This window comes from Malania oleifera, chromosome 12 (assembly GCF_029873635.1).
Source record: "Malania oleifera isolate guangnan ecotype guangnan chromosome 12, ASM2987363v1, whole genome shotgun sequence".
Taxonomy (NCBI): domain Eukaryota; kingdom Viridiplantae; phylum Streptophyta; class Magnoliopsida; order Santalales; family Ximeniaceae; genus Malania; species Malania oleifera.
The window spans coordinates 71,019,409-71,046,855 of NC_080428.1; the positions used below are offsets into that span (position 1 = coordinate 71,019,409).

Consider the following 27,447-nt stretch of genomic DNA (forward strand, 5'->3'; position numbering starts at 1 on the left):
TAGAAGAATGTCGCTCTTCCATTGGACTTAAGAAGCCCCTCTAGAAGATGCAAAATTTTAATCTATTGTATTGAAGCTACAAGACCAAGATCACGAGATCATTGTCTGCTAGATATAACTGCAGGATTCGAGCTCTAGAAAGCTTACAACTATGGGTAGTTTAAACTATTTACTTTACATTATTCACGTCGTCACCCTACAGAACGCATAAATATATCAAGTCTTCCTTCTCCCCAACCACCCCAAGCCCCCACCCCAGCCACCAATGAAAAAAGGTAATAAGGCACCGAAACTATTTAAAATTGGAACCTACAATGTCAGACAGTCACCCATGCTGGCTAGATTTATTGGCACCAGCAATCAGAAATATGCAATCTCCAAAGCCCTCGCCTTTTCACCTGCCATTGTAGCTTCCTGCCTCCCTGTCATAGAATAACCTTTCTCCTGAAAAAACCACAAACGAAATATTTATCTAAACTTAAGATTGCCCGCACACAGATTTATCCCAGAGCTGATGCACCGATCTCATCAAGCAAAAGACTAGTATGTAAGGCAGAGAAATACCAGCATGCGCCACAAAAAAGGGACCCCTTCTCTCTTAGCAACCTGCTTTTCAAGTACTTCAATTGCTAGTGTTTAAAAAATAAAAAATAAAAAAATAAGAGAGAAAAAGAAAGAAAGAAAGAAAACATAGTCAGGGAAAAAAGCACTGCAAGCCTACATTTACATAAAAAATAGCTAGCTAGGATACATACCCTTCATAACTTGTCCTGTATTCAACAACATGATGAACCAAACCTCGTTAAATACATCAAGCTGTTCTTCAGATGCTCCAATCATCTAGCATAAAGAAACAGATCTCAAATTCTTCCCATGGATTATTTAAAATGCAGCAAGAATATAGAAGCATAGTCTAGTACTCGCTAATAAATACCTTGCAGTCATTGGCATCAAAATCTGGACCAAGCAATACCAATGCTTTGTTATAGTTACCTCTGGCATACTCATAGAGGGCTTCTGCAAGCTGGGAGTGAAAAAAATATGAAATGGGCGTGAGGTTGCACCAATGGAGAGTAAAATAATTGTATAGCACAGAAGGACCAGCAATTGAAACAAACCAGCATTCCCCTCTGCATTGATTGCCGCTTCTTCTCGCTCATATGAGAAATTCTACATAAAATAAATAATTGCCTTAAACTAGGCAATTAAAATGGCCAAGTATGCTACAGATGAGAAAAGAACGTAACCTTAATTTCAAGCCTTCAAGTAAATCTTCAGCCTTACCAAATTCTCCAATACTAGCTAAGGCCCATAGTGTCAACAAATCAAGCTGCCATTCCACATGCCAGGTGGCCTTTGGGTGCATCCAGAGTATGTGGAATAATTAGTTAAGTGCCCTTTCATAACAGGAGAAAAATAAAAACGCAAGCATAGATGTTAATTGCTAATATGAGTATAATAATCAGGTAAACAAGGAATATACATCACCATTAGCAAATTCACACTGAAATTTTTTTCAAAGAAGCTTCAACTAGATGTGAATGTACCAAGAGATGTGGCATGTCCAAATTAAATCTAGTCCTTTGCCAACTCCGTGCTTTTCCCTATTCCCATGCCATCTTCCTCACCAATAAGATCTCTTTGCCAATTTAATATTTCAATCCCCTCACTCCCTCTTTTAAAAAGAAAACTTGGCACTCTTAAACTGGAGTTTGTTTAATGGGCAATAGAAGCTTCACACAGATTTCACATCTATTAGAACAAGAGAATTATTGAAATATTCACGGTTAAGATATTGCAAGAAGAATGTTTTGTCCTTCAACAAATCTGTACCATTTGCTTCAATATTATCCAGTGTTTTAAAAGGCAAAGATGTAAGGCTAAGGAGTTCAGGCATAAGCCTTTTGGGAATTTAATTTTTTTATTTAAAATATATAAAAATAATTATATATACTAAAAATCATATGAATTTTATTTAATAATTAAAATAAAGCATTTTCTTTAAATTTTACTCCTAAAAATAGCCTAAAGAGTCTAAGCTTAAGCTAGCTGTGGGGGTATTGGCCATGAATTACAGGGCCACTGCCACGTGCCCATGCAAGCTTTAATATTTAACTCCAAACCCATAGCCTTTCTTGATTAAAAGAGTTTGACTCGATCACGACCCTCTCTCTCTGAAGTGATATAAGTGTGCGAATAGAGATGTTTTTTCATGAAGCAGCTGAGTGTTGAGAACAGAGACTTCTGCATGAAGATCTGAAGCAGCTAAGTGTCGAGGAGAGAGGCTTCTGTATGAAGATTTAAAGCAGCTGAGTGTCAACAATTGGAATTACATCTTCGACGTGGGAAAGAGATCGCCTGAGAAGACAAGGGCACAGATCTGCAGAAGATCTAAGGTTGGTCGATGTTTGAAGTAGGGAGGGTGGGGGGGGGGGGGGGGGGAGAGAGAGAGAGAGAGAGAGAGAACCCATTTGTCCTGTCAGAGGAGTCCTCCCAGAGAACATCAACCGATGGAAAGAGAGTATTCATCGATGTTGAGGAAGCTTTTTATACGCCTTTTGGGACTTTCGCTTTTCACAATACGCCTTGGGGCGTTTTATCAAGGCGCACCTCAAGGGTGCCTTTTAAATCACTGATATTATCTATGTGCAGCTCTGGTACTTACGTTCACTCTCATTGGTTAGTTGCAAGAAGACACGGCAATGTCTAGCAGCAACCTCATAACAATTAAATGACACCACTGGTATCAGTGCCTCAAAAGAGATGTTTAGAATGCACATCTCGTAGTTTCTAGCGAAAAGGACAGTCTTCATGAGAAGTCCAATCCCAGCTACAGAAACTAGTTACGGTGTATCTTGGCTTGTTATTTCATGCTATTGAAGGCCATATTGTGCACTCTTACGCACATATTGGCATCTTTCCTCACACTGAGTACTTATGCTGTTTTAAGCCTTCCAGGATAAAAGAATGAACATTGAATGTTCAATTGTCTAATGAATATGTACTTACATAGTGACCTAAAAAAGGCCATCTAAAGTGTAGGACATTCAACATGTTTGGAATGCATTAAAAAGGGATGTAAATTCTTTGACAAAATAAGAAAACCTAAATGGTCTACATTTTTAATTTGCAATGTAACAGTTGTATGTCTTTCAATTATTACACAACGTAGTTGAACAGATGCCAACATGTGCAATACTATGAAAATTAGAAAATAAATATTTGGTTCCAATTTGGATTTATATTCTCCAGTTTTTAAAGACTCTTTGAGAACTGAAAATTAGCCAGCAAATTACAACCTTGGTCTTGTCAGCAGCATATCTGCTAAATGCATAAAAACTTCCTCAGAACAAATGACTAAGATATTAGAAATGTTTATGATAACATTTTTAAAGGCATCCCCATAAAATTTTACAGTTTTGGCTACCCTAGTTTCTAAATAGCAATATGCACAACAAATGTGTCAACAACAACAACAAGACTTAAGCCCCACTAGGTGAGGTCAGCTACATGAATACTTTTCCGCCAATTCACCCGATCGAGAGAGTTTTCCTCTATTAGATTAAAGGCTATTAAATCTTGCCTCACTACCTCATTCTAAGTTATTTTAAATCTACCGCTACTCCTTTTCATGCCAGAAACAATAACTAACTCCTCCTCATAGGTGTTTTACTATGCCTACCTTTCAAATGCACAACAAATGTGTATCGACTTAAAACAAAATTTTAGTGATAAAGATGATATATTTGGGCTCACTTGATCTGTTAGACAACCTGCTAAGACCTTCAAACGATCCTCAAAGACATCAATTTCACCCCGCACAGACACACGCAGTAGCAGACCTAAAGCATTCAAGTACACCTGAAAACAGACAACAGTTAAGATTTGTCCAAAAGGAAAAAAAGGAAATGAACCATGAACTAAGAGAATACCAAATAATATACCTCTGCGCCAGTTGCATCACTTCTTTCCAACTCCTTCCAGATATAGTGGTCATAAACCTCCAAGACCTTTCTAATTGAAGAATGACCATCCAAGTAACAAAGAGCAACATGCCACCAATTGTGTGTATACCTGAAATTTATCCATAACATATATCAAGTAGCATTGTTTATGAATCACAAGATATTCTGATTTAATTGAATAATATTGCATACATAAAAGATGAACAAGAACTCCATGATGATGAGCAGTCTTCCATGAACTTTACTGCCTCTTTAAAACGACACTCGTACTGGAAAACATGGCACAACTGCACAATTGACCCAAAAAATACAAATAAAAAAAAATTAAATAATTAGATATTTGGTGCCCTAATAAAGGGTAAAAAGATAAGCCCCTTTCATGAACCGGGGACCAAATTGACCAATTGTTAATGGTTGAAAGAAAAATTATATGTAATAAATACTTCATACTTCTTGAGACATAGTGAAATCATCAGAACAAGAATCCCTTGGATATCTCACTTTCACTCAAATGAACAAAGCTAAGCACCATATTTATATCCATGATATGAACCTTCAAACAGGATTGTTGCTATATTTGGCTCGGTTGGAGCTGGGTGCTAGAGTCATCCGCTCGGGTTGAGTCGATTGAGGTAAGAACTGGCTCGGATTGAACCAACTGTGAGCGAAAATAGCTCGGATTGAGCTGGTTAATGTGCCTCATGAGCTGTGCTCATAAGATGGGCCATTATGGGTGATTCGTACTCACTCTTTGTTGCCTTATGAATTATGCTCATCAGATGGGCCATTATGGGTGAGTCGTGCTCATTCCTTTGTTGCCTCATGAGTAGTGCTTATCAAGTGTGCAAGTTTTTAGGGCCTCATAAGTTGTGCTCATTAGATGAGCCATTACGAGTGAGTCGTCCTCACTCCTTTGTTGCCTCATGAGTTGTGCTCATCAGATGAGCCATTATGGACGAGTCATGTTCACTCTTTTGTTACCTCATGAGTTGTGCTCATCAATTGGGCATATTTTCAAGGCCAATTTAATGAGCATGGCTCATAAGGCAACAAAGGAGTAAGCACGACTCACTCATAATGGCCCATCTCATGAGCACAACTCATGAGGCACAAAGGAGTGGGCACAATTCACCCATAATGATCCATCTGATTAGCATAGCTCATAAGGCCCTAAAAATTTACCCACTTGATGAGCACAGCACATGAGGCAACAAATGAGTGAGCAAGACTCACCCATAATGGCTCATCTGATGAGCACAGCTTATGAGACACAAAGGAGTGGGCGAGGCTTGCCCATAATGGTCCATCTCATGAGCACAGCTCATGAGGCCCTGAAAACTTGCCCACTTGATGAGCACGACCCATGAGGCACAGAGGAGTAAGCACGGCTCACCCGTAATGACCCATCTGATGAGTACAACTCATGAAACCCTAAAGACCTACCCACTTGATGACCACAACTTATTGGGCACAAAGGAGTGAGCACGACTCACCTGTAATGCCCCATCTAACGAGTGCTACTCGGATAAGGCCAAACTGGTCATAGTACGCTATTTAGAGCATACTTTTCGACTTGGATTGAGCCAAGTAATGTAGAAGTTGACTCGCAATGGAGCTAATAAACTCTGTTATCCAAGGGATAGAATGTTTCTGGTTGGCGATTTTTCCTTTTCCAAAATCAGTGTTGGATCATATTATAAGACTTTGTAGAACCTTTTTGTGGGGTGGAAAGAGGAAACCCCCGGTTGCTTGGAAAGAAATATGCCTTCGTTGGGAATTTTTGACATCAAAGCTTGGAATAAAGCTTTGCTTACCAAAACTCTATGGAACATACAAAGCAAGGACTCTTTATGGTCCAAATGGGTGAATCAAATTTACTTGAGGAACTCTTAACTTCTGGGAAGCAGTAGCCAAGCATGATGACTCCTTTATTTAAAAAAATTCTAGAGCTAAAGAATCACTTGAGACAAAATTGTGGAGACAGCAGAGCTGCAAAGAACATGTTAAATCAATGGGAGTTTGAGGGGCAGATTTCATCATGACAACCTTATAACTATTCGAGAACCAAAGGGAGACCTGTACAATGGCATAAAGAGGTATGGAAATCTGGTAGTATTCCGAAGCATGCATTTGCATTATGGATGGGGATCAAAGGCAAATTATTAACAAATGATAAAATCAAAGGGGAGGATATAAATCAAGAATGTATATTCTGCAACATTGAGGCGGAAACCAAGCATCTGTTTTTTTCATGTTGTTTCACTAATGAAGTTTGGGAGCAAGTCAGATCTTGGCTTGGAATAAAAAGGCAAATGTCCACTTTGAAAGCTACACTTAAATGGCTGCATAAGGAAGCAAAAGGCGCAGGAATACAATCAATTGGTAAGAAGGTGTGCTTGGCGGTCACAGTATACGTTATATGGCACTTCAGGAACAAATGGAAGTTTGAAGGTAAAAGGATTTCTCCACCAGAGCTGTTTGAAGTGATTCAAAGGTACACATTTAGAGTCATTTATGATAAATTTAATATGTACGATGATATGTAATTGATGTTGACTGCCTAGTTTGATTTTGGAATTGCTTTCTAGCTAGATTGGAACTTGAATTATTTATGAAATTTTGATTGAGGTATATGCGTCCTTTGTAACCTGGGTATGCCCAGTGGACTTTGTACATACGATTTTGATCAATACATTTACCTTTTACTGATTAAAAAAAAAGTAAGCGCATCGACTCGAATCAAGCCAGTTGAGCTAAATCACTCAAGGTCTAATTCAAATTACAACTCTTGAATAAAAGTGTTGCTGCCTGAAAATCGAATGATCTTTGTGAATAATGCCAATCATGACCACCTGAAAAAGATCAAACAAGAATAGCTTGTAGGACCCAGGGGATCACTCTGATGCCTAAGTAATAGACTAATGAGAGGTTCTGAATTGCAACAATAAATAAAGAATGAGTTGGAATGAGATGTTTACCTCCTCGTGGGATTCCCTTTTATAGTAACAAGGGTAGGCCTTTCCCCAGCTTGACATTCATGAAGTACCATTATATCTATGGGGTGACGAGCAACTTATGGATCGCAAGTAACTCGAGGGCATTTATGTAAGCCATCAATTGCTGCTTCCGTAATAACGCTAGAATTATTAATAATTTAGTGGGAGTTACGCGAGACACCCAACATTACCCAAAGCCAACCTTACGACTGCCTGCCTCCATGGGCATACTTGTAGATATGGGCGTACTGATTTTGGCCATATCAATCCCCCCCCCCCCCTCCGGGCAAATAATCTCGGATATTCAAAGCAAGTTTTCGAATAAAGGCCAATTCCAATTAATTCCGACCCCATCCAGGCAAGTACGATTTCTAGCTGAGGTTTATTTGATAACTGACTCAATCCAAGCCGATTTCAATTCTTAATCTACTCAATCCGAGCCAACGATTCTAGCCCCTAGCTTTATCTGAGCTGAGGCGACCACAATAATTGGCTCAATCTGAGCTGGTTTCGCTCACAATTGGCTCAATCCGAGCCGATTCTTACCTTAATCGACTCAACCCAAGCCGATGAATTTAGCACCCAGCTCCAACCGAGCCAAATATAGCAACATGACCGGCTTAATCCGAGCCAGTTTCTCCTTGAATTGGTTCAATCTGAGCTTATCAATGTTTTTACTTGATTTGTTTTATACCTCTACTCAATTCGAGTAGGATGCTTTGCGATTTTTAAGATTAAACTCTGTCTACCTCATGAGTTGTGGTCATCAGTTTGGGCTAGTTTTCGGGCCTCATGAGCTATGCTCATCTGTTGGGTCAATTTTGGTGAGCAGTGCTCATTTGTTTGCCTCATGAGTTGTGCACATTGGTTGGGCTAGTCTTCGGGCCTCATGAGCTGTGCTCATCAGTTGGGCTAGTTCTTAGAGCCTCATAAGTCGTGTTTATCAGTTGGGTCAATTCTTCGGGCTCATGAACTGTGCTCATCAGTTGGATCAGTTTTTCGGGTCTCATAAATTATGCTCATTAGTTGGGTCAGTTCTTTGAGCCTCATGAGCTGTGCTCATCAATTGAGTCAATTCTTTGAGCCTCATGAGTTGTGTCAATTAGTTGGGCCAATCTTCGGGTCTCATGAGTTGTGCTTATCAATTGGGTCAGTCATTAAGCCTCATAAGTTGTGCTCATTAGTTGGGCTATTTTCTTACCTTTTTGTTGTTTTAGCTGCTTCCTCCATATCTTTTGGGCCCTTCCTTTTCAAATTGGTTCGGCTCCTTCTCATAGTCATCACTTCCTCCAGGTTGATGTACTTCTAAGCACGTGTCATCAGCTCTTCCATGTTGACAGGGGTTGTTTCCCTAGTGAATTTAGGGAATCCCCTGGTTAGAGGGCTATTGTTAGGGTTGTTATTGCCACCCCATGATCTAAGTTCCGAATCTCCAGTGTGGTGTTGACGAAACGAGGCATGAATTCATTTTTAAAATCTCCCTTTCGCCTTGAACGAGGCTCATCAAACGAACCGAAGTTTTTGCTATCTTCCGACTGCTGACGAAGTGTCCAGTGAACTGCTGCTTCATTTCGGAAAAAGATCCAATGGAACCAGGTTTGAAGGTCTGATACCATGCCCTAGCATTCCCTTTTAGAGTGGCTGCAAATGCTCGCACATGATTTCATCTAGTGCGCCTTGCAATTGCATCAGCACTCTAAAAGTGTCTAAGTGATCAACAGGATTGGACAAACCATCGTACTCTTCTATATTCAGCATTTTAAACTTGCTAGGTAAAGGAACATCCATTACCTCTTTAGTGAATGGTGGATCCGAAAATTTGACTTACTCCCCAAAAGAGGGGTTGTTGCGAGCTTCCTTCATCTTTTTCTCCAATTGATCAATTTTTTTGAATTTTTCTTCTAATTTGTGTGACCATTGTTCATAGATTCCCTCGCTATTCGCGTCCTCAACCTTCTTCATTGGATCAAAAGCCCTATCAACAACTTCTAATGGGACTAAAACCTTCCCATCTGATACAGGTTCAACTCGGTTAGGATGAGGAGCAGGTTCATTATGATCTTTTTTCTTTTGTAGGACTGCTTGCATAATTCCAAACCGTTATTATTTGATTCCTTTCAAGTGGTCACGGTCGAAGGGTGGTTCAATAAAAGCTATTCGATTTTTGGTAGCAACAGTTGACGCCGTCTATGGGAACCCTTAAGAGGTTTTCTATCCTTGACCATAACCAGAAGAAGGAGTCGAATCGATCTGAAAAGGAAGAGTCTGAGGGACCTGGGTGAAGCGGCTCAGGAAGGGAAGGAAGAAACTTATAAACTCACGACACACAAACCCAAGTGATGCGAAGCCCAAACCCCAATAACGAGAATCCCAGCGACGTGGATCAACATGCCCAGACCAATAACGGCCCATATGATGAGCACTGCATATGAGGCCTTAAAGACTTACCCATTTAAAGAGCATAGCTCATGAGGCAACAAAGGAGTGAGCAAAGCTCACCAATAATGCCCCATTTGATGAGCATCGCTAATGAGACCCTGAAGGCTTGCCACTTGATGAGCACTGCTCATGAGGAAACAAAGGAGTGAGCACGGCTCACCCATAATGGTCCATCTGATGAGCACAACTCATGAAGCAACAAATGAGTAAACACGACTCACCCGTAATGGCTCATCTAATAAGCAGAGCTCATAAGGCAACAAATGAGTGAGCACGACTCACCCACAATGGCTCATCTAATGAGTACAACTCATGAGACCCTAAAGACTTGCTCACTTGATGAGCACAACTCATGGGGGCACAAAGGAGTGAGCACAACTCACCCGTAATGGTTCATCTGATGAGCACAGCTCATAAGGCCCTGAAGGCTTGCCCACTTGATGAGCATAGCTCATCAGACATAAAGGAGTGAACACGACTCACCTATAATGGCCAATTTGATGAGCAAAGTTCTTCAAGCCCTGAAGGCCTGTCCACTTGATGAGCACAACTCATGAAGCACACAAGAGTGGCACGTCTCACTTGTAATGGCCCATCTGATGAGTACAGCTCATAAGGCCCTAAAGTCTTGCCCACTTGATAAGCACAACTCATGAGGCACAAAGGAGTGAGCACGGCTCACCTATAATGGTCAATTTGATAAGCACAACTCATGAGGCACAAAGGAGTGAGCACGGCTCACCCATAATGGTCAATTTGATGAGCAAAGCTCTTTAGACCTTGAAGACTTGCCCACTTGATGAGCACAACTCATAGGGCACCAAGGAGTGAGCACGGCTCACCAGTAATGCCCCATTTAACGAACACTACTCGAATAAGGCCAAATTGGTCATAATATGATTTTTAGAGCATACTTGCTAGCTTGGATTGAGCAAAGTAAAGTAGAAGTCAGCCCGAAGTGAGCCCGAGAGTAAGTGCATCGACTCGGATCAAGTCGGTTGAGCTAAATCACTCAGGATCTAGTTCAAATTACAACTTTCGAATAAAATAAATTTATTTCAAATATTCGAGAGCGTTGGGGGGCAGCTGATACACCCAAAATTGATAGGAATGCTCATAAGGTCTGACAGTTATAAGACCAAAATTTGATATCTCACGTAACTGCCCTTAAGTTACTTGCAATGCTTATTTGTTTGCCTCATGAGCTGTGCTCATCAGTTGAGTTGTTTTCTTGCCTTTTTGCTATTTGGCTGCTTCTATCCGATTAGTCTCCAAACCATACTCCTCATGATTTTTTATTTTTTTTTTAATGCAAAGATCATAATGAACATGTCTTCTACCATTTTCTAAAAGGCTAGAAAGTCACTCAGTGACACACTTGGGTTATCTATTGGAGTGGAATGAATTGAATGGGGTGATTGGTTTCCCCCAATGGATTTTGACTTGGAGTTATACGATGTGGTCATGGTCAATTATAGAAAACCTCCCAAGGGTTCCCACAGATGGCACCAACTATTGCTGCATCAAATAGCTTTTATTGAACCCTCCTTTGACCGTGACCACTTGAAAGGAATCAAATAATAATGGTTTAGAGGACCCAAGTTGTACTCTGGAATATTATTCCGATGCCTAAGTTAGGAAATGGGAGGTACAAATTGCAACAAGAAATGAAGAGTGAGTGAGAATGAGATGCTTACCTCCTCCTACGATCCCTTTTTATAGTGGAGGCAAACCCTCCTTCAAGTTGGCATTTATGAGAGTGTCATTATGCTTAAGGGATTATAGGTAACTTAAAGGAGGTTATGCAAGACACCAATAGTAACTCTCTTGTAACCATACCATTAAGCTTAGAGGGGTTATAGGTAACTTAAGGGAGGTTATGCAAGACATCAATAGTAGCTCTCTTGTAAGCCTGCCTTTAAGCTTAGAGGGTTTATAGGTAACTTAAGAGCGGTTACATGAGACATCAAATGTTGGTCTTATAATTGTCCAACTCTATGAGCATTCTTATCAATTTTGGGTGTATCAGTTGCCCCCCTCCCCCAAACACTCTTGAATATTTGAAATAAATTTCTTTTATTCAAAAGTTGTAATTCGAATCGGACCCCGAGTGATTTAGCTCAACTGGCTCGATCTGAGTCAATGCGCTTACTTTCGAGCTCACTTCAAGTCGACTTCTACATTACTCAGCTCAATCCAAACCAGAAAGTATGCTCTAAAAAGCGTATTATGACCAGTCTGGCCTTATCCGAGCAGCGCTCATTAGATGGGGCATTACAGGTCAGTCGTGCTTACTCCTTTGTGTCTCATGAGTTGTGCTCATCAAGTAGGCAGGTTTTCAGGGCCTCATGAGCTGCACTCATCAGATGGGCCATTATGAGTGAGTCGTACTCACTCCTCTATGCCTCCTAAGCTGTGTTCATCAAGTGAGCAAGTTTTTAAGGCCTCGTGAGCTGTACTCATCAGATGGACCATTATGGGTGAGTCACGCCCACTCCTGTGTGACTCATGAGTTGTTGCTGCCTAGAATTGTTGGCTCGAATTGAGCCGATTAAGAATTAAAACCGGCTTGGATTGAGCTACTTATCAAATAAACCTCAGCTAGAAGGCCAACCTACCGAAATGGGACCACAATTACTTGGAATTAGCCTTTATTAGTTATCTAAGGAACTAGTTCAAATTATTACTCTCGAAAACTTCGAATAATCAAGAGTATTCAGGGGGGCAACTGATATAGCCAAAATCAGTATGCCCATATCTACAAGTATGCCCATGGAGGCAGGCAATCATAAGGTCGCTTTGGGTAACGTTGGGTGTCATGCATAATTCCCCTTAAATTATTAATAATCCCCAACGCGATTACGGAAGCAGCAATTGATAGCTTACATAACCACCTGTAAGTTACTTGTATGATTTACTTGCAACCCATAAGTTGCTCGTAACCCCCTAAATATAATGGTACCTCATGAATGTCAAGATGGGGAAAAGCCTATCCTTTCTTTTTTTCTTTTTTCTTTTTTTTTTTTTTTTTGGATTACGCACCGGGTATCCACATGTCCGTTTTACGGTCCACGTGACTAATCCTGCGCCCCTTGAAGTTGACCCCACAACTCCAAAGGGAAGGTAAATTCAGGAGTTCAGGGGCGGAAACGAACCCAGGAGGGTTTGAACACCTGACCTCGTGAAAGGCACTCTCATAACCCGCACTACCACCTGAACCACACCTATCCTTGTTACTATTAAAAGGGGATCCCAGGGGGAGGTACGCATCTCATTCCAACTCATTATTTATTTATTATTGCAATTCAGAGCCTCTCATTAGTCCCTTACTTAGGCATCGGAGTGATCCCCCAGAATACACCTCGGGACCCCCAAGCCATTCTTGTTTGATATTTTTCAGGTGGTCGTGATCGGAGAACGATTCACGAAGATTGTTAGATTTTCAGGCAGAAACAAGGATAATAATATTTTTTTTTCCACAGCTAAGCTTGTAAATATTGGCCAACTCTATGGGATTATTGTACGCCCAATCAATCGTGGGTGAAATCGCATTGATTATTAGGGGCAAATGCCCTCCTAATTTTTTTCTTAAGAAAAAACACATAATGTTAAATTTTGAAATATTAAATATACCTCATTGTGCTTGACCCCTTTGCCCCTGCATTCTAGTCTCCCAAAGCATTTAAGTTATTTGGTGATAGGTGGTTCTCCATGCAGGGAACTGGAAGCATGAATAGGCCATAGCGTGACATTTTCCTTCCCTTTATTTGGTGCATATTAAATGTCAACCATATATTGGATTACTGCTAGGAAAAAAGTTGAGTTTAGTATGGTTTTTCTCCATCCACTAGAAATCCTACCTCCATCTCTTATCTCTCCAATCAAATCAATCTTAGACAAAAAACTCAATAGTTGATAAACACAATAAGCACTAGCATAAAGAGCTGGAAATGTAAACCAATAGTTGATCAAAACAATAAACGCTGGCATAAAGAGATGGCTAAGTGTTTTTTTTTTTTTAATAAGTAGATAATAAAGGGTTTAACTCACAGCATGTTGTGACCAGCAATCATTCTTGTTGATATCAAAACCCTTTATTGCAGCTTTCTCAGCATCCACCATTTGACCAAGCTCTAACAAAGCAAAAGCAAGCATCCCATATATGTAATTTTCGTCTTGATTTTCGGGTAAAACCTATTGAATTCATACATCATAGCAGGGCCTAACTAAAATGAGCAACTGCACTTAGATAAGAAGTAATTAATGTATCTCCATCAAAATAAGAAAAGGACCTGTTGAACAAGTTTCAAAGATAGATCAGGCCGACCCATGTAAAAGCATAGCACTTGAGCCCTCTTCAAAGATGCTAGATCTCTTGGGAAGTCATTTAAAAGCTGCAGATTTATAGAAATAATATACTTAATTAGTTTTCATGTAGTCTAATGGGAAATCACATATCAAATGAAATTCAGCCCTCCAATGAATTAAATTCTTCTTGTTCAGAAATGCATCAGTCAAGTATGCCACAATTCAGCAATTAGTTTTAAAAGGGGGAAAGTATACGCAAGGAAAGAAAATTGAACTTCAAAACATTAGACAGCAAAATCGTTTGCAAATTTGTAATGGAACATACCACCCGTGAAAGATGTGCCACATGTACAATCTATTTCCATTTATGGTGTTTACTTAGATGACATATTAGTCAGAAAATTTATAATTGGTAGTGGGAAGATCACAATAACCTTAGTTTCAAACACCCTTAAGCTAGGCTGGATTTTGAGGCTTGAATGTGTAATTGTAAAAAATAATAATAATACAAACTAATATTATGTCTCATGAAATACCAATACAATACGAAATCCAAGATTCAAACTCTTTCCTCTTTAAATGTTATGTTATTGGCCTTTCTTGTGGAAAAGTAAGTTGTTTTATTTGAGATCAATCACACAGAGGGAGAGGAAGAGAGATGAAGAAGAAAAGAGAGAAATTCTCTGCATTCTTGATTCAATACAATACAATCTATACAACTGACCTCTATGCTTTATATACAAGAACTAAAATAAAATAACTTCCTAACTAACTTGCTGACTTCATAACTAACTAACTGACTAACTTGCTAACTTCTTATGTACACATGTCAACACTCCCCCTCAAGATTGAGTGTATATATTTATCACTCCCATCTTGGAAAGGAAAAATGTAAATTGTGGTGATGCCAAGGCCTTTGTAAAGAAGTTTGCTAATTGATGCTTTGAATTCACATGAAGCGTATGTAATATTCCAGCTTGGATCTTCTCCTTAACCAAATGGCATTCAATCTCAATGTGTTTCGTTCTCTCATGAAACATTGGGTTGGCTGCTATATGTAGAGCAGCTTTGCTATCACAGAAAAGCAAAGCTGGTGAGGTGTGATGGATACTGAAGTCTTTAAGCAAAGTGTTAAGGAGTGACAATGTAATGGGGAAAACGGGGAAAGAGATACTGCTCCAATTGTATTCTCCAGGGATTTAGAATGAATCTATGATTGCTTGTGTTAATGTTTGTATGGTTATTCTATTGGATATGAATAATACAAGTAGTCCTTTTCATTATGGTGTTTTGTTGCCTTGGATTGTGATATATTTTATTGTTTGTAGCATTATTCAATGTATGTGAATATTTTGCTCGTGTGATATCATATCGTTCCTAGTTTCTTTTGAGTGTCGAGACTCACATGGTGCTCGTGCTTGCAGGCTTGAACGTGTGACTATTGGCTGACTCATTGGGGGAGAGCTCTCAACGAGTGCCGCGCGACCCTTACTTGAGTCCTATTTTGGTATCAAAGCACAGTGTGTGCGAGCGCCATGAGTGGTAATATGAGAAACAAGTCTAGAAAAATAGAGCGCATTGAGGTGCTTGAGACAAAGGTGGCAAAACTTGAAACCTTGGAGACAATGTGCTTTGAACTCCAAGGGTTGGTGACAAATTTGATAAAGGAGAAAGGCCAACAGAGCTTGAGGCCGCCGAAGAAAACCCTAGAGGAAATCTCTATGGGGTATCAAAACTTAAGGAGAGAATTGTGGAACTTGAAAAATTCATTCCACGTGTAAATCCCTGAAGAAAAGGCCAATAGAGCTTGAGGCCTTCCAGAGGAATGTCGAGCAGTTGGAAGCCTTTGAGAGTAGGTTGGAACATATTGAGGGCATATTGCCATCTCTAACATCCCAATGGGGAGAGCCAATAGAGCTTGAGGCCTCCTTACAAGAGCTAACTGATAATTTCAATTTCCTTGTAGAAAACGTTAAGGAGTCCATCAGTGCTTTGAAAGAAGATTTTAAGGCGATGGGCAATTTCCAGAGTGCTATGGACCAAATTCAGAGGGACTTACAAGAGATGACAGTGAAATTAAATGCAGTGGCGCAGATGGCCCGAAGGCGGATTGCAGAACCTAGTGAGGGAATTCGAATAAAGTTATCGAAACCTAAAAGTTTTGGGAGTACCCGAGATGCAAAGGAACTGGATAATTTCATCTTTGATATGGAGCACTACTTCATGTGTTCACGAGTTGATCTAGAGGAGGAACGAGTGAATATCGCAACCGTATACCTGGTTGGAGATGCTAAATTGTGGTGGAGAACTAAATGGGATGATATTCAGCACAATACGTGTGTCATTAATACCTAGAATGGATTGAAACAGGCGTTGAAGACCCAATTCTATCCAAAAATTGTAGAGTACATGGCATGGTGCAAGGTATTTGATTTGTGGCGGACCGATTCAATAAGGAGTTATGTACGAGAATTTCAGGCCATAATGTTGGACATCAAAGACATGACTGAATCAGATAGACTATTTCATTTTCTCCAGGGTTTGAAGACATGGTCGAAGAATGAATTGCGTCAGCAAGGGGCTAGTGACCTCTCTTCCACCCTCACCGCTGCTAAACGATTGGATGATTTTTCAAACAGTTCTGGAAAGTGAAATTACCCAATGTCCGCCAACAATGATTCCAGGCCTAATAAAGTGTAAAAACCCACAAATGGGGGAAGGGACAGGGAAATGAATAGTTCTTGGAAAGATAGAAGAGCTCCCATGACTAGGGAGTGGAGGGGCGGACGCATAGGTGGTAGGGGGCGTCGCCTGTCGATCTCGTGTTTCTTTTGCATGGGACCGCACCGAGTGGCGGAGTGCCTCGAACGAAAGGCTTTGAATGCTCTAAAGGCCCTTCGAAGGGAAACCAAAACCTCGACAATAACCCCAGAAGAAAAACAAGATATGGTGTGAGCATTGAGATTTTTGGGGGCGTTGGAGCGCCAAGTAGTTACCAACAAGTCTATGGAAAATGGCTTAATGTATGTGGACCTACTTTTGAATGAAAAGAATATTAAGGTCATGATTGATACAGGGGCCATCCATAATTTCATTGCTGACACAGAAGTCCAATAGTTAGAACTACAAGTAGACAAGGATGTGGGAAAGTTGAAAGTAGTGAATTCTGAAGCGTTAACCACAGTAGACGTGGCACCTAAAGTAGTCTGCCACATGTGGTCATGGTCAGGAACAATTGATTTCACCGTGGCACCCCTCGATGACTTTGATGTGGTATTAGGGATGGATTTTCTTAAGGTGACATGCTCAATGCCGATCCCAGCTGCGAACTTCCTAGTGATAATGGGAAATAACCCTTGTGCTGTTCCCACGGCCTACAACACTTTGAACGAGAGGAAGTTGCTTTCAACCCTCCAGTTCAAGAAGGGAGTGAAAAGGGGAGAACCTTCTTTCGTAGTACTACCAATAGTTTTTGAACTAAAAATGAAGAAATAGGCGGATATCCAATTGAAATTAAGGGAGTGTTAGAAGAATTCAAGGAGGTAATCCCAGAACAGCTCCTTAGGGTTTTACCACCTCGACAACAGATTGATCATGAAATTGAGCTTTTGTATGGGATAAAACTGCTAGCCCATGGCCCTTATCGAATGGCACCACCTGAATTAGCTGAACTGAAAAGGCAACTAAATGATCTACTAGCAGCAAGATTCATTCGGTTGTCAAAAGCACCTTTTGGGGCCTCAGTGTTATTCTAGAAGAAACAAGATAGGAATCTGCGATTGTGCGTAGATTATCGGGCTCTCAATAAGGTGATTGTTCGCAATAAGTACCCAATTCTGTTGATTGCCGATATTTTTTATTAGTTAAGTACAGCCAAATACTTTACTAAACTGGACTTGAGGTCGGGATACCACCAAGTGCGCATCGCAGAGGAAGATGAGCCGAAGACCACTTGTGTCACCCGATATGGAGCATTCAAATTCCTGATCATGCCTTTTGGGTTAACAAATGCACCTGGTACCTTTTGTACTTTAATGAATCAGATTTTTCGGGACTATCTTGATCGATTTGTAGTCATCTACCTTGATGACATTGTTGTATTCAGCGCATCCTTAGCAGAACATAAAGATCACCTTCGGCAGGTCTTTCAAAAGCTACGGAAAAATCAGTTATATGTGAAAGGGGAGAAGTGTGCTTTCGCTCAAAAGCGTATTAAATTCCTAGGGCATATCATAGAGGAGAGCCAGATACAGATGGATCCGACAAAGGTGCAAACAATCTAGGAATGGCAAACACCTACATCCGTTAGAGAATTGCGACCTTCTTGGGGCTGGTCAACTACTATAGAAAATTTATAGGGGGGTACTCTAGAAGAATTGTGTCCTTAACAAATTTATTGAGAAAAGGGGTACCCTGAGGGTGGTCAGAAGAGCGCCAATCAGCATTTGTGGAACTAAAGAAGAAAATTGCAAGAGATCCTGTGTTAACCCTTCCTGATGTGACAAAGTCATTTGAAGTGCAAGTAGACACCTCAGACTTTGCATTTGGGGGAGTTCTCTTACAGGAAGGGCATCGAGTTGCTTTTGAAAGTCGAAAATTAACAGGTGCCTAATGGAACTATACAGCACAAGAGAAGGAACTTCTAGCTGTGGTACACTATCTTCGGGTGTGGAGGCACTATCTCTTGGGGTCTAAATTTGTGGTAAATATAGATAATGTGGCGATTACTCACTTTTTGTCACAACTAGGACTAACTTCAAAAAAAAGCCTGCTGGCAAGAGAAGCTAGCCGAATTCAATTTTGATTTTGAATACAAGGCAGGGAAGATGAACCAAGTGGCTGATGCTTCAAGCAAAAAACCTGAATTGGCAGCGCTGAAGTTCACAAGTCATTTATCAACTAGTAGGGTGACTTTATCCCTAAAAGAACTTATCAGGGAACATTTAGGTACAGGCTAGCAGGCGCAGACATTGAGCAAACTGATAGCAGAAGGGAAAACATGACAATTTTGGGTAGAAGATGGGTCAATAATGACTGAAGGCGGGAGACTTTAAGTGCCTAAAGCAAGGAACTTGAGGAAGACCTTACTAAAAAAGTGTCATGATACATTGTGGGCAAGACAACCCGGATGGCAAAGAACTCATGCTTTGATTACACAGGGGTACTATTGGCCGCATATGCAAGATGATGTAATAAGTTATACAAAAACATACTTGATCTGTCAACAAGACAAGGTCGAAAGAAAGAAGACCTCAGGATTGCTGGAGCCATTGCTAGTACCTGCAAGGCCATGAGAGAGTGTCTCTTTAGACTTCATTTCCTCATTGCAAAAATTAGAGGAGTATGACACGATTCTGGTGGTAATTATTCGATTTTCAAAATATACAACTTTCGTACTAGTTTCGAAGCCATGCTCAGCAGAGAAGATAGCTCAACTATTCTTCAAGCATATAAGCATGTAGTGAAATATTAAGGTGTTCCAGAAAGCCTAATCAATGATAGGGATGTCAGATTCACTAGGGGATTTTGGGGTGAACTCTTCGCTTGATGGGTTCAAACCTTAATCTTTCTACTAGATACCACCCGCAGACAGATGGTCAAACTGAACGCTTTAATGGGATGCTGGAAGAACACTTGCGATATTTTGTAAACTCAAATCAGAAAAATTGGGTTTCCTTCCTGGACACGGCACAATTTTGTTTTAACTCTATGAAATCTTATGCAACTAACAAAAATCCTTTTAAGATTGTGATAGGTCAACAACCAACTCTCCCGCACACTCTGGATGGTTCATACAAAGGAAATTGACCGAAAGCATACCAATTTACAAAGAACTAGTTGCAAAATATCAAAGTCACTCAAGCTTAGTTAGAAAAAGCATCAAAGCGCATGAAGAAATGGGCCAACAAAGGGCGATGACCACAAAAATTTGAAACTTGTGATCTAGTTCTTGTAAAAGTTCCGCTAGAGACATTTCGATTTCTTCGCAGCAAAGATAAAAGGCTTTTACGCCGCTACGAAGGTCCAATCAAAGTGATCAAGAAGGTGGGACATGCATCTTATCGGCTTGAACAACCAGAGCGGATGAAGAGCCACAAACTACCAGTCCATCCAGTGTTTCACGTCAACAACCTAAAGCCATTCCACGCGGATGAAGTGGATCCACACTGACAAAAGATAAGGAGATCAACGATTTCCAGAAGGCAACCTGTAAACAAAATTGTTCAGGAGATCCTTGCAGACAGAGTCATCAACGAAGAAGGTCGTCAACAACAACAATATTTGGTTCAGTGGATGCAACTAGGAGAAGAAGAGAATAGTTGGGAAAAGGAAAAAAACCTTCAACATGCCATGCAGAAGATTAACGATTTCAGAAATTCTAAGACAACAACACCAGCATCAACATCAGCAAACTGAAGAGGCCTTCTACAACACATCGATGAGGATGTCAATAAAATGAGTGAGGGAGGATGTTAGGGAGTGACAATGTAATGGGGAAAAGGGGGGGAGAGAGATGCTACTCTAATTGTATTCTCCAGGGATTTAGAATGAATCTATGATTGCTTGTGTTAATGTTTGTACAGTTATTCTCTTGGATATGAATAATACAAGTAGTCCTTTTCATTATGGTGTTTTGTTGCCTTGGATTGTGATATATCTTATTGTTGTAGCATTATTCAGTGTATGTGAATATCTTGCTCGTGTGATATCATATCGTTCCTAATTTCTTTTGAGTATTGAGACTCATATGGTGCTCGTCCTTGCAAGCTTGAACGTGTGACTATTGGCTGACTCGCTGGGGGAGAGCTCTCAACGAGTGCCGCATGACCCTTACTTGAGTCCTATTTTGGGGGTCTACAACACAAAGCGATTAACCAAGTTAATTCACATGTTGTAGAACCAAGAGCCCTGTATTCAGCTTCAATTGATGATCTTGATACAGTGTTTTGTTTCTTGAATTTCCAAGAAATAAGAGAATCACCCAAGAAAACACAAAACCCCGTCATTGATTTTCTTGTTTTAGGACATGTTGCCTAATTTGAATCTGTGAAAGCTTTCAATTGTAAGGGTGAAGATGCAAGGAAAAATTTGCCCTACCCTGGAGTCCCTTTTAAGCACCTCAACACTTGATATGCAGCATCCAAATGAAGATGTGCTAGCTTATCCACAAACTGAGCTAGAATATGAACAGAATATACCAAGTCTGGCCTAGTAATAGTAAGGTAAAGCAACCTCTCTATTAACCTTCGATAGATAGTAGGATCTTCTAACAAACCAGAATCTGTATTAGTAAGGCCCAAGTTAGGATCCATATGTAGTTTAGCTGGTTTACAATCAATGAAACCTAAATCAGTTAACACTTCAAGAGCATAGTGTCTTTGGCAAACAGAAATGCCTTTAGATGTTCGAGCCACTTCCAATCCGAGGAAGTGTTTTAATTCTCCAAGATCTTTAATCTTAAACTCAGCATAGAGAACATTCTTGATGTCTTGCACAACTTGAATATCATTGCTTGCTATTATCATATCATCCACATAAACAAGCAAAACAAGAAATGAACTTGTAGTGACTTTAGTAAACAAAGAGTAGTCACACTTAGATTGTGAAAAACCATGAGTCAAAAGGCAATATGATAACTTGTGAAACCATTGGCGAGAAGCTTGCTTGAGTCTATATAAGGACTTAGTCAATTTACATACTCGTGCCTCCCCCTCACTTCCATAACCTGGAGGAAGTGACATGTATACCTCTTCATCTAAATCTCCATGAAGAAAAGCATTATTGACATCTAATTGATGTAAATACCATTCTTTCACAGCAACAATAGCAAGCAAACAACAAACACTAGTGAGTTTAGCAACAGGAGAAAAAAGTATCAATAAAATCCAAACCTTCTTGTTGGGTGTACCCCTTAGTCACAAGATGAGCTTTGTATCTTTCAATGGTACCATCTAACTTATATTTAATTTTGTACACCCATTTGCACCCAATGGGATGCTTATCAAGAGGTAAACTAGTGAGAACCCAAGTATGATTTTCTTCAAAAGCAGCTAATTCAACTAACATAGCATTACGCCAATGAAGATATTGCATAGCTTGAGAAAAAGACTTTGGTTCGAAATTGGAAGACAAGGAAACAGTATAGGCTTGGTATGCAGAGGACAAGTTAGAGTAAGAAAGATAAGTAGACAAAGGATAAGAAGTACACACCTTGGAAGAAGCTGTAGCAGGGGAAATAAGGTCTGAAGCAGATTTGTTGAGATGGCAATGATATTGCTGCAAGTAATTTGGGGGATGTCCTTATATAGTGGACCTTTGAAGGGAACATTATCATTGGCAGAATCAGCATCTTGAGGAGGATGAGTTGGTTGTGTGTTGCTGGAATCTAAGACAGAATCAGAAAATGAAACTGGAAAAACAAAAGAATCCAAAGGTACAGCAGGTGGTGATGAAGAAGTGGCAGGATGACACCTGTAGGCTGTAGGGAAATTTGTTTTCATGAAAAACAACATCTCGAGACAAAAAAATTGTATGAGATTGCAAATCATAGAGTTTGTATCCTTTTACACCAAAAGGATAACCAAGAAACAAACACTTGCGTGCTCTGGATCCAAATTTTTTTCTGTGGGCAGAAAGAGTACTAGCAAAACAAAGGCACCCAAATACCTTGAAATGAGAGTAGGAAGGCTTGTTAAAGAAGAGCAATTCATAAGGGGTTGTGGTCATATTGAACTCTAAACCATTATCTCTTCTAATGGTTTTAACTTTATGATTGAATTGTGTTTCAACAAGAGCAAAGAAAGAAAGTAACTTTGGTTGAGTTTCAGATTTATGTTTCAGCATATAGACCCAAGTTGCCCATGAAAAATCATCCACGATTGTAAGAAAGTATTGAAAACCTTCCAAAGTGGAAGTAGAAAAAGGACCCCATATGTCAATATGGATGATTTCAAATGGTGCTATAGTAACAGAAGTGCTTAGAGGAAAAGATAAACGAGCTTGTTTTGCATAATGGCATATATCAAAAATGTTTGTACAAGGAGAATTGATAACAGAATCTTGTTTATTCAACAAACATTGTCTAGCATTTGATGGATGACCTAGTTTATTGTCTAGCATTTGATGGATGACCTAGACGATAATGCCATATGTCTAAGATTTGAGGATTGGAAACAATTGCATCAGGAAAATTAGAAGCAGAAAATACACTAGAAACAGAAACATCAACTACATCAGATGTTGATGGCTTATATGGCAGCAGGTAATAAAGTCCATCTCGTTGTTCACCCAAACCAATTGTCCTCCATGCACATAGGTCCTAAACGAAGCATGATTTATTTAAGAAAACAGCAGCACAGTTAGTAGAATGAACAAGCTTAGTAACTGATAAAAGGTTGAATGATAAAAATGGAACACATAAAACATTAGTCAAGGTTAAAGTATCATAAATTTTGACCATGCCTATGTGTGTAATACTGACTTTGTGACCATTTGGAAGGGTCACAAAAGTAGATTGAACAGGTGAATACGAATTTAAGAAAGAAACAAAGCTCACCATATGGTCAGTTGCACCAGTATCAATGATCCAAGGTGCATTAAAAAAGTTATTTTCAACTTTGTTGATGAATGAAGAAAAATGTTGAAAATTAATAGCAGTGAAGATACTATGGTGGGGAGAAGATAATATACCTGACTGATTAAAAAATGTCTGAGAATTTTGTTGAGTACCTACTTGATGAGCCATAGCAGGTTTAGCTGAAGAATTATGTGAACCAAGCATAGAAAGAAGTTGTTGACACTACTCTTGAGTAAAAGGTAATGAAGATCCTTCATAAATTTGTGCTCCCTGTGAAATGGTATCAAAAAGATTACCATTGACAGAATTAATTCGAGACTTTGTAAACTTGTAACCAGGAGGGTACCCATGAAGTTTATAGCATTTCTCCTTGGTATGCCCCATCATGCCACAGTGGCTACACACAGGTTTAGGTTTTGAAGAGGCCTTAAAACTTGAATTAATTTTCTAAAAATAAGTAGTGGAAACTAGAGCAGCAGAATCAAGGTTGGCAAATTTGCCATTAGGATGAATATCACGCTGTCTTTCTTCTTTCAAGATCAAAGAAAATACTCTGTTCATATCAGGAAATGGATCTATCAGCAAAATTTGAGATCAAACACTTGCATAAGTGTCATTAAGCCCCATTATGAAACACATCACATATTCTCGTTGCTAATATTCAAAAACAGCCTTTAAGACTTCACAATTACAATTTCTTGAACAACCACAAGGAGGCAAGGGCATATAATTCATCAATTCATCCCAAAGAGACTTCAATCGAGTGAAATATGCACTTACAGAGAGATCATCTTGCACCAGATTTCCAATTTCCTTCTGAATCTGAAAAATTCGTGGTGTATTAGTTTGCAAGTAACATTGCTGCAAATCACACCAAAGTTCTCTTGCGGTGTCAATATAGATGCAACTTGCTGCTATCTCTTTCAATATAGAATTGAGTAACCATGAGAAAACCATATCAATACAACACAACCAAGCATTATACACTGGGTCTGAAACATCAGATGGCAAGGTAAGACTTCCATCGATGAAGCCAAGCTTGTTCTTCGATCGTAGAGCAATTTGCATTGATCAACACCAAGCATGGTAATTATCTCCGGTTAAAGGTTGTATAACCAGTGCAATACCAGGATTATCAGCATTATTGAGATGATGAGGACTTGATGAATCATCTATATGATTGATGAAGGAGACAGAGGAAGAAGACGCCATTAATGATAATCAGATTACCTTCCTTCTAACTTCAAGAAACTCCTCGGACCTTCAATTAAGGAGGCTGGCTTCAATCGCCAAAATAAGAATTCGCTACTCCCTCTTGATTCACCAGCTCACATAAAATGGATTGGAAAGAGCAGCAATTGACATAGCAATTGATCTCAAAATTGCTCCTATACCATGTGGAAAAGTAAGTTATATCTGAGATCAATCAACAGAGGGAGAGGAAGGGTCATGAAGAAGAAAAGAGAGAAATTCTCTGCATTCTTGATACAATACAATACAATCTGTACAACTGACCTCTATGCTTTTTATACAAGAACTAAAATAAAATAACTTACTAAATAAGTTGCCGACTTCATAACTAACTAACTTGCTAACTTCTTATGTACACATATCAACATTTCTTTTCTGATCAATAAAGAGAAATTTATATTAGCAACAGCAAGACATCAAGGGGATGCCATCCCGAGGTACAAAACGTCAACCACTCTATACAATGAAGCAAACATCAAGGATTACACTATGATTATTAACAATTTGTCCACTAAGCCAACTAGAAACAACAACCAATCCACTATTCTTTGCAAATCTAAAATAGAGTAGTTGTATCTTTGAAAGCTCTCTTATTTCCTTCTTTCCAAGCACACCAAGAGATGGCGAGAGGGATGAGATTCAAAGCCTTTCGCTTCTCCATGAAGGCTCTGATGCGTTTCCAAGCCCAAATCTCCCTCCAACGGAATTGGCAATAACCCACTGATATCCACTCAAGGATAGAACCATATTCCATAAGTTCCTTACCCAGGAACAGCGAAGAAGAATGTCGTTGACTGATTTTGCATTAGTCGTACAAATAAAGCATCTACTGGCGACTGTAAGCCCCTTTTCTCTAGATTGTCAAAGGTTAAAATATTTTGATGTGCATGGACTCCCAAACAAAAAAGGCAACCTTTGAAGGGGCTGTTGTCCTCCAAATATGAATCCAAGGGGAGTTGTTGCAATTTGTCCCCATCGAGGAGAGCTTCTTGTAGAAAGATTTAACTGTGAAAACACCATTTTTGTTCAAAGGCCATTTTGGTTTGTTGGGGATGTTTTGGTAACAAAAATTATAGAGATTTTTGTAACAGTCAAAGAGTGCATGAAGTCCCCAATATGCCACATTCCTAGGAAAAATAATATTCTAGAAAATTTCCCTGACCAATGATTTGGAGATGATGACTGATAAGGACATTTTTTCACAAGCCAAACTCTATATGGAAGGAAAGGCAGCTCTAAGCTTACTGCTTTCGAACCACACATCATGCCAAAAGTAAACATTGGCCCCATTTCCCACTTGAAATCTACCAAATTAGAAAAAAACCATCCCACTCTTTCATGATGAATTTCCAAACTCCCACTTCATAGGTTCCATAACCACTTCCCAAGAGGGCTTTATTCAAAGTGAGGAGGGATTTCAGCCCCAAACCTCCCGAACATATGGGTTTTTTAGCTAGTCCCTGTCTAACAAAGTCCAAAGAGATCTTCTCTGTACTCACTCCAATCTCCTAGCAACTAAGGCCAATACGGGAAGGAAGGGCATGAAATAACTAGAGGATTCGTCAAAGCGCTCCTGATAAGGGTGAGTCCACTTCCTTTTGAAAAGAAATTTCTTTTCCATTCAGCCAGTCTCCTTTCAAACTTCTCAATAATGGGGCCTCAAACTCCTTTGTCTTTGAACTTCGCTCCAAGGGGGAGACCAAGGTAATTAATGGGAAAGGATCTCATATTGCAACCTGAAAGGCCAGCAAGGAAGGTCACTCCACACCCCCATGTTGTCTCCAATTAGAACGAGCTCCCTTTTATCAAGTTTCACTTTCAAACCTGAGATAGCCTCAAACCCTGACAAAATGCATCAAAGGTTGAGGAGATGAAGGGAATCATCTTCGCAAAAAAATGATAATATCATTTTTCAAACCATGCACACGCCTAATTTTTCAAACCATGATACATGCATTAAACAAAACGTTCCTAAGAACCCTTTCTTCTAAAAGTAATACTGGTCAGCAAACCCCTCTACAGCTCAGAAAGATCATGATATGGGACCACCAGTTTCGATGGGTTATTACACTTCCTAGTTTGGAGACATTTTTAAAATCAGTCACTTTATTAAAATGAAAAATTCAATTCTGCAAACAAGAGAATAAAAAAATCATTGAATTCAAAATCTCACCTTTTCGTGTAGCTCAACAGCAATGTCGTCATCCCTGCCCTTCGAAATCAAACAATTGACCGAATCAAAAACTGCTTTCTCGTAGGACGTGGCTTGCTCCTGTTGAAAAAGAGCACTCAGAATCAGGGGAGAAAACGAAAAGGATTGATAATCAGAGATAGGGGCGGAGGAAAGCGAAAAAGCAAAGAAACCCACGAGACGAGACTGGGCAGCCTCGAGATGGAAGGGAGCTCGAGAAGGGTCAGCGGAGCAGAGGAAGTGAGCGGCCAAAATGTTGCCCAGCACGCATTGCTGGTCGTGACGCGGTGCTTCGAGAATCACAAACTTCTCTCTTCCATAACTCATCACCTTCGATGGTTCAAGAAAAAGGACTCAGTGTTCAGTCTATAGATAATCTCAAGAAGAAGGAGAAGAAGAAGAAACCTGGTAGTAGTAGGCGTTGATAGCAGAAATGCAAGCGTCGGAGGATGTCTTGACCGGATATCCCCATCGGTCCAATTTCACTTTTCCCTCTTCTTCCATCTCTGTCTCTCTCCGTCACTCAGATGCTCTGTCCAATAAATGGATGAAAGCGGGCTATGTGCAAAACCCCAAAACGGAAAAGGGGTCGGGTCGGATACTCGGATGAAGAATGAGGAAATGGGGCACTGAAGCCTCGCAGGTGTCGCGCCGGGAACTCCAGCGACAGCTGACGCATGAGCTTTGGATTTTTCCTACCGCTCCCACGGCGGTCACGAA

At 39.9% G+C, this 27,447-nt stretch overlaps 1 protein-coding gene across 1 annotated transcript; it reads right to left on the reverse strand.

Annotated features, from left to right (window-relative positions):
- Positions 1–27,447, reverse strand: LOC131144514 (uncharacterized). The gene is made up of 14 exons (XM_058093213.1): positions 27,133–27,447; positions 26,905–27,057; positions 26,710–26,808; positions 13,693–13,794; positions 13,451–13,594; positions 4,158–4,252; positions 3,945–4,074; positions 3,757–3,861; positions 1,248–1,354; positions 1,119–1,170; positions 935–1,024; positions 756–840; positions 565–629; positions 1–444 (listed from the first exon to the last, which is right to left on the reverse strand). Exons 1-14 carry the CDS (start codon positions 27,229–27,231, stop codon positions 361–363), a joined length of 1,410 nt encoding a protein of 469 aa, XP_057949196.1. The 5' UTR covers positions 27,232–27,447; the 3' UTR covers positions 1–360.

Coding starts and splice junctions, on each gene's coding strand:
- LOC131144514 (XM_058093213.1), bottom strand. CDS start 27,231: ATGGAAGAAGAGGGAAAAGTGAAATTGGACCGATGGGGATATCCGGTC. Junction 13,795..26,709: donor CTGTTGAGCTACACGAAAAG/GTGAGATTTTGA, acceptor ATAAATCTGCAG/CTTTTAAATGACTTCCCAAG. Junction 445..564: donor CTTTTTTGTGGCGCATGCTG/GTATTTCTCTGC, acceptor TGGTTTTTTCAG/GAGAAAGGTTATTCTATGAC.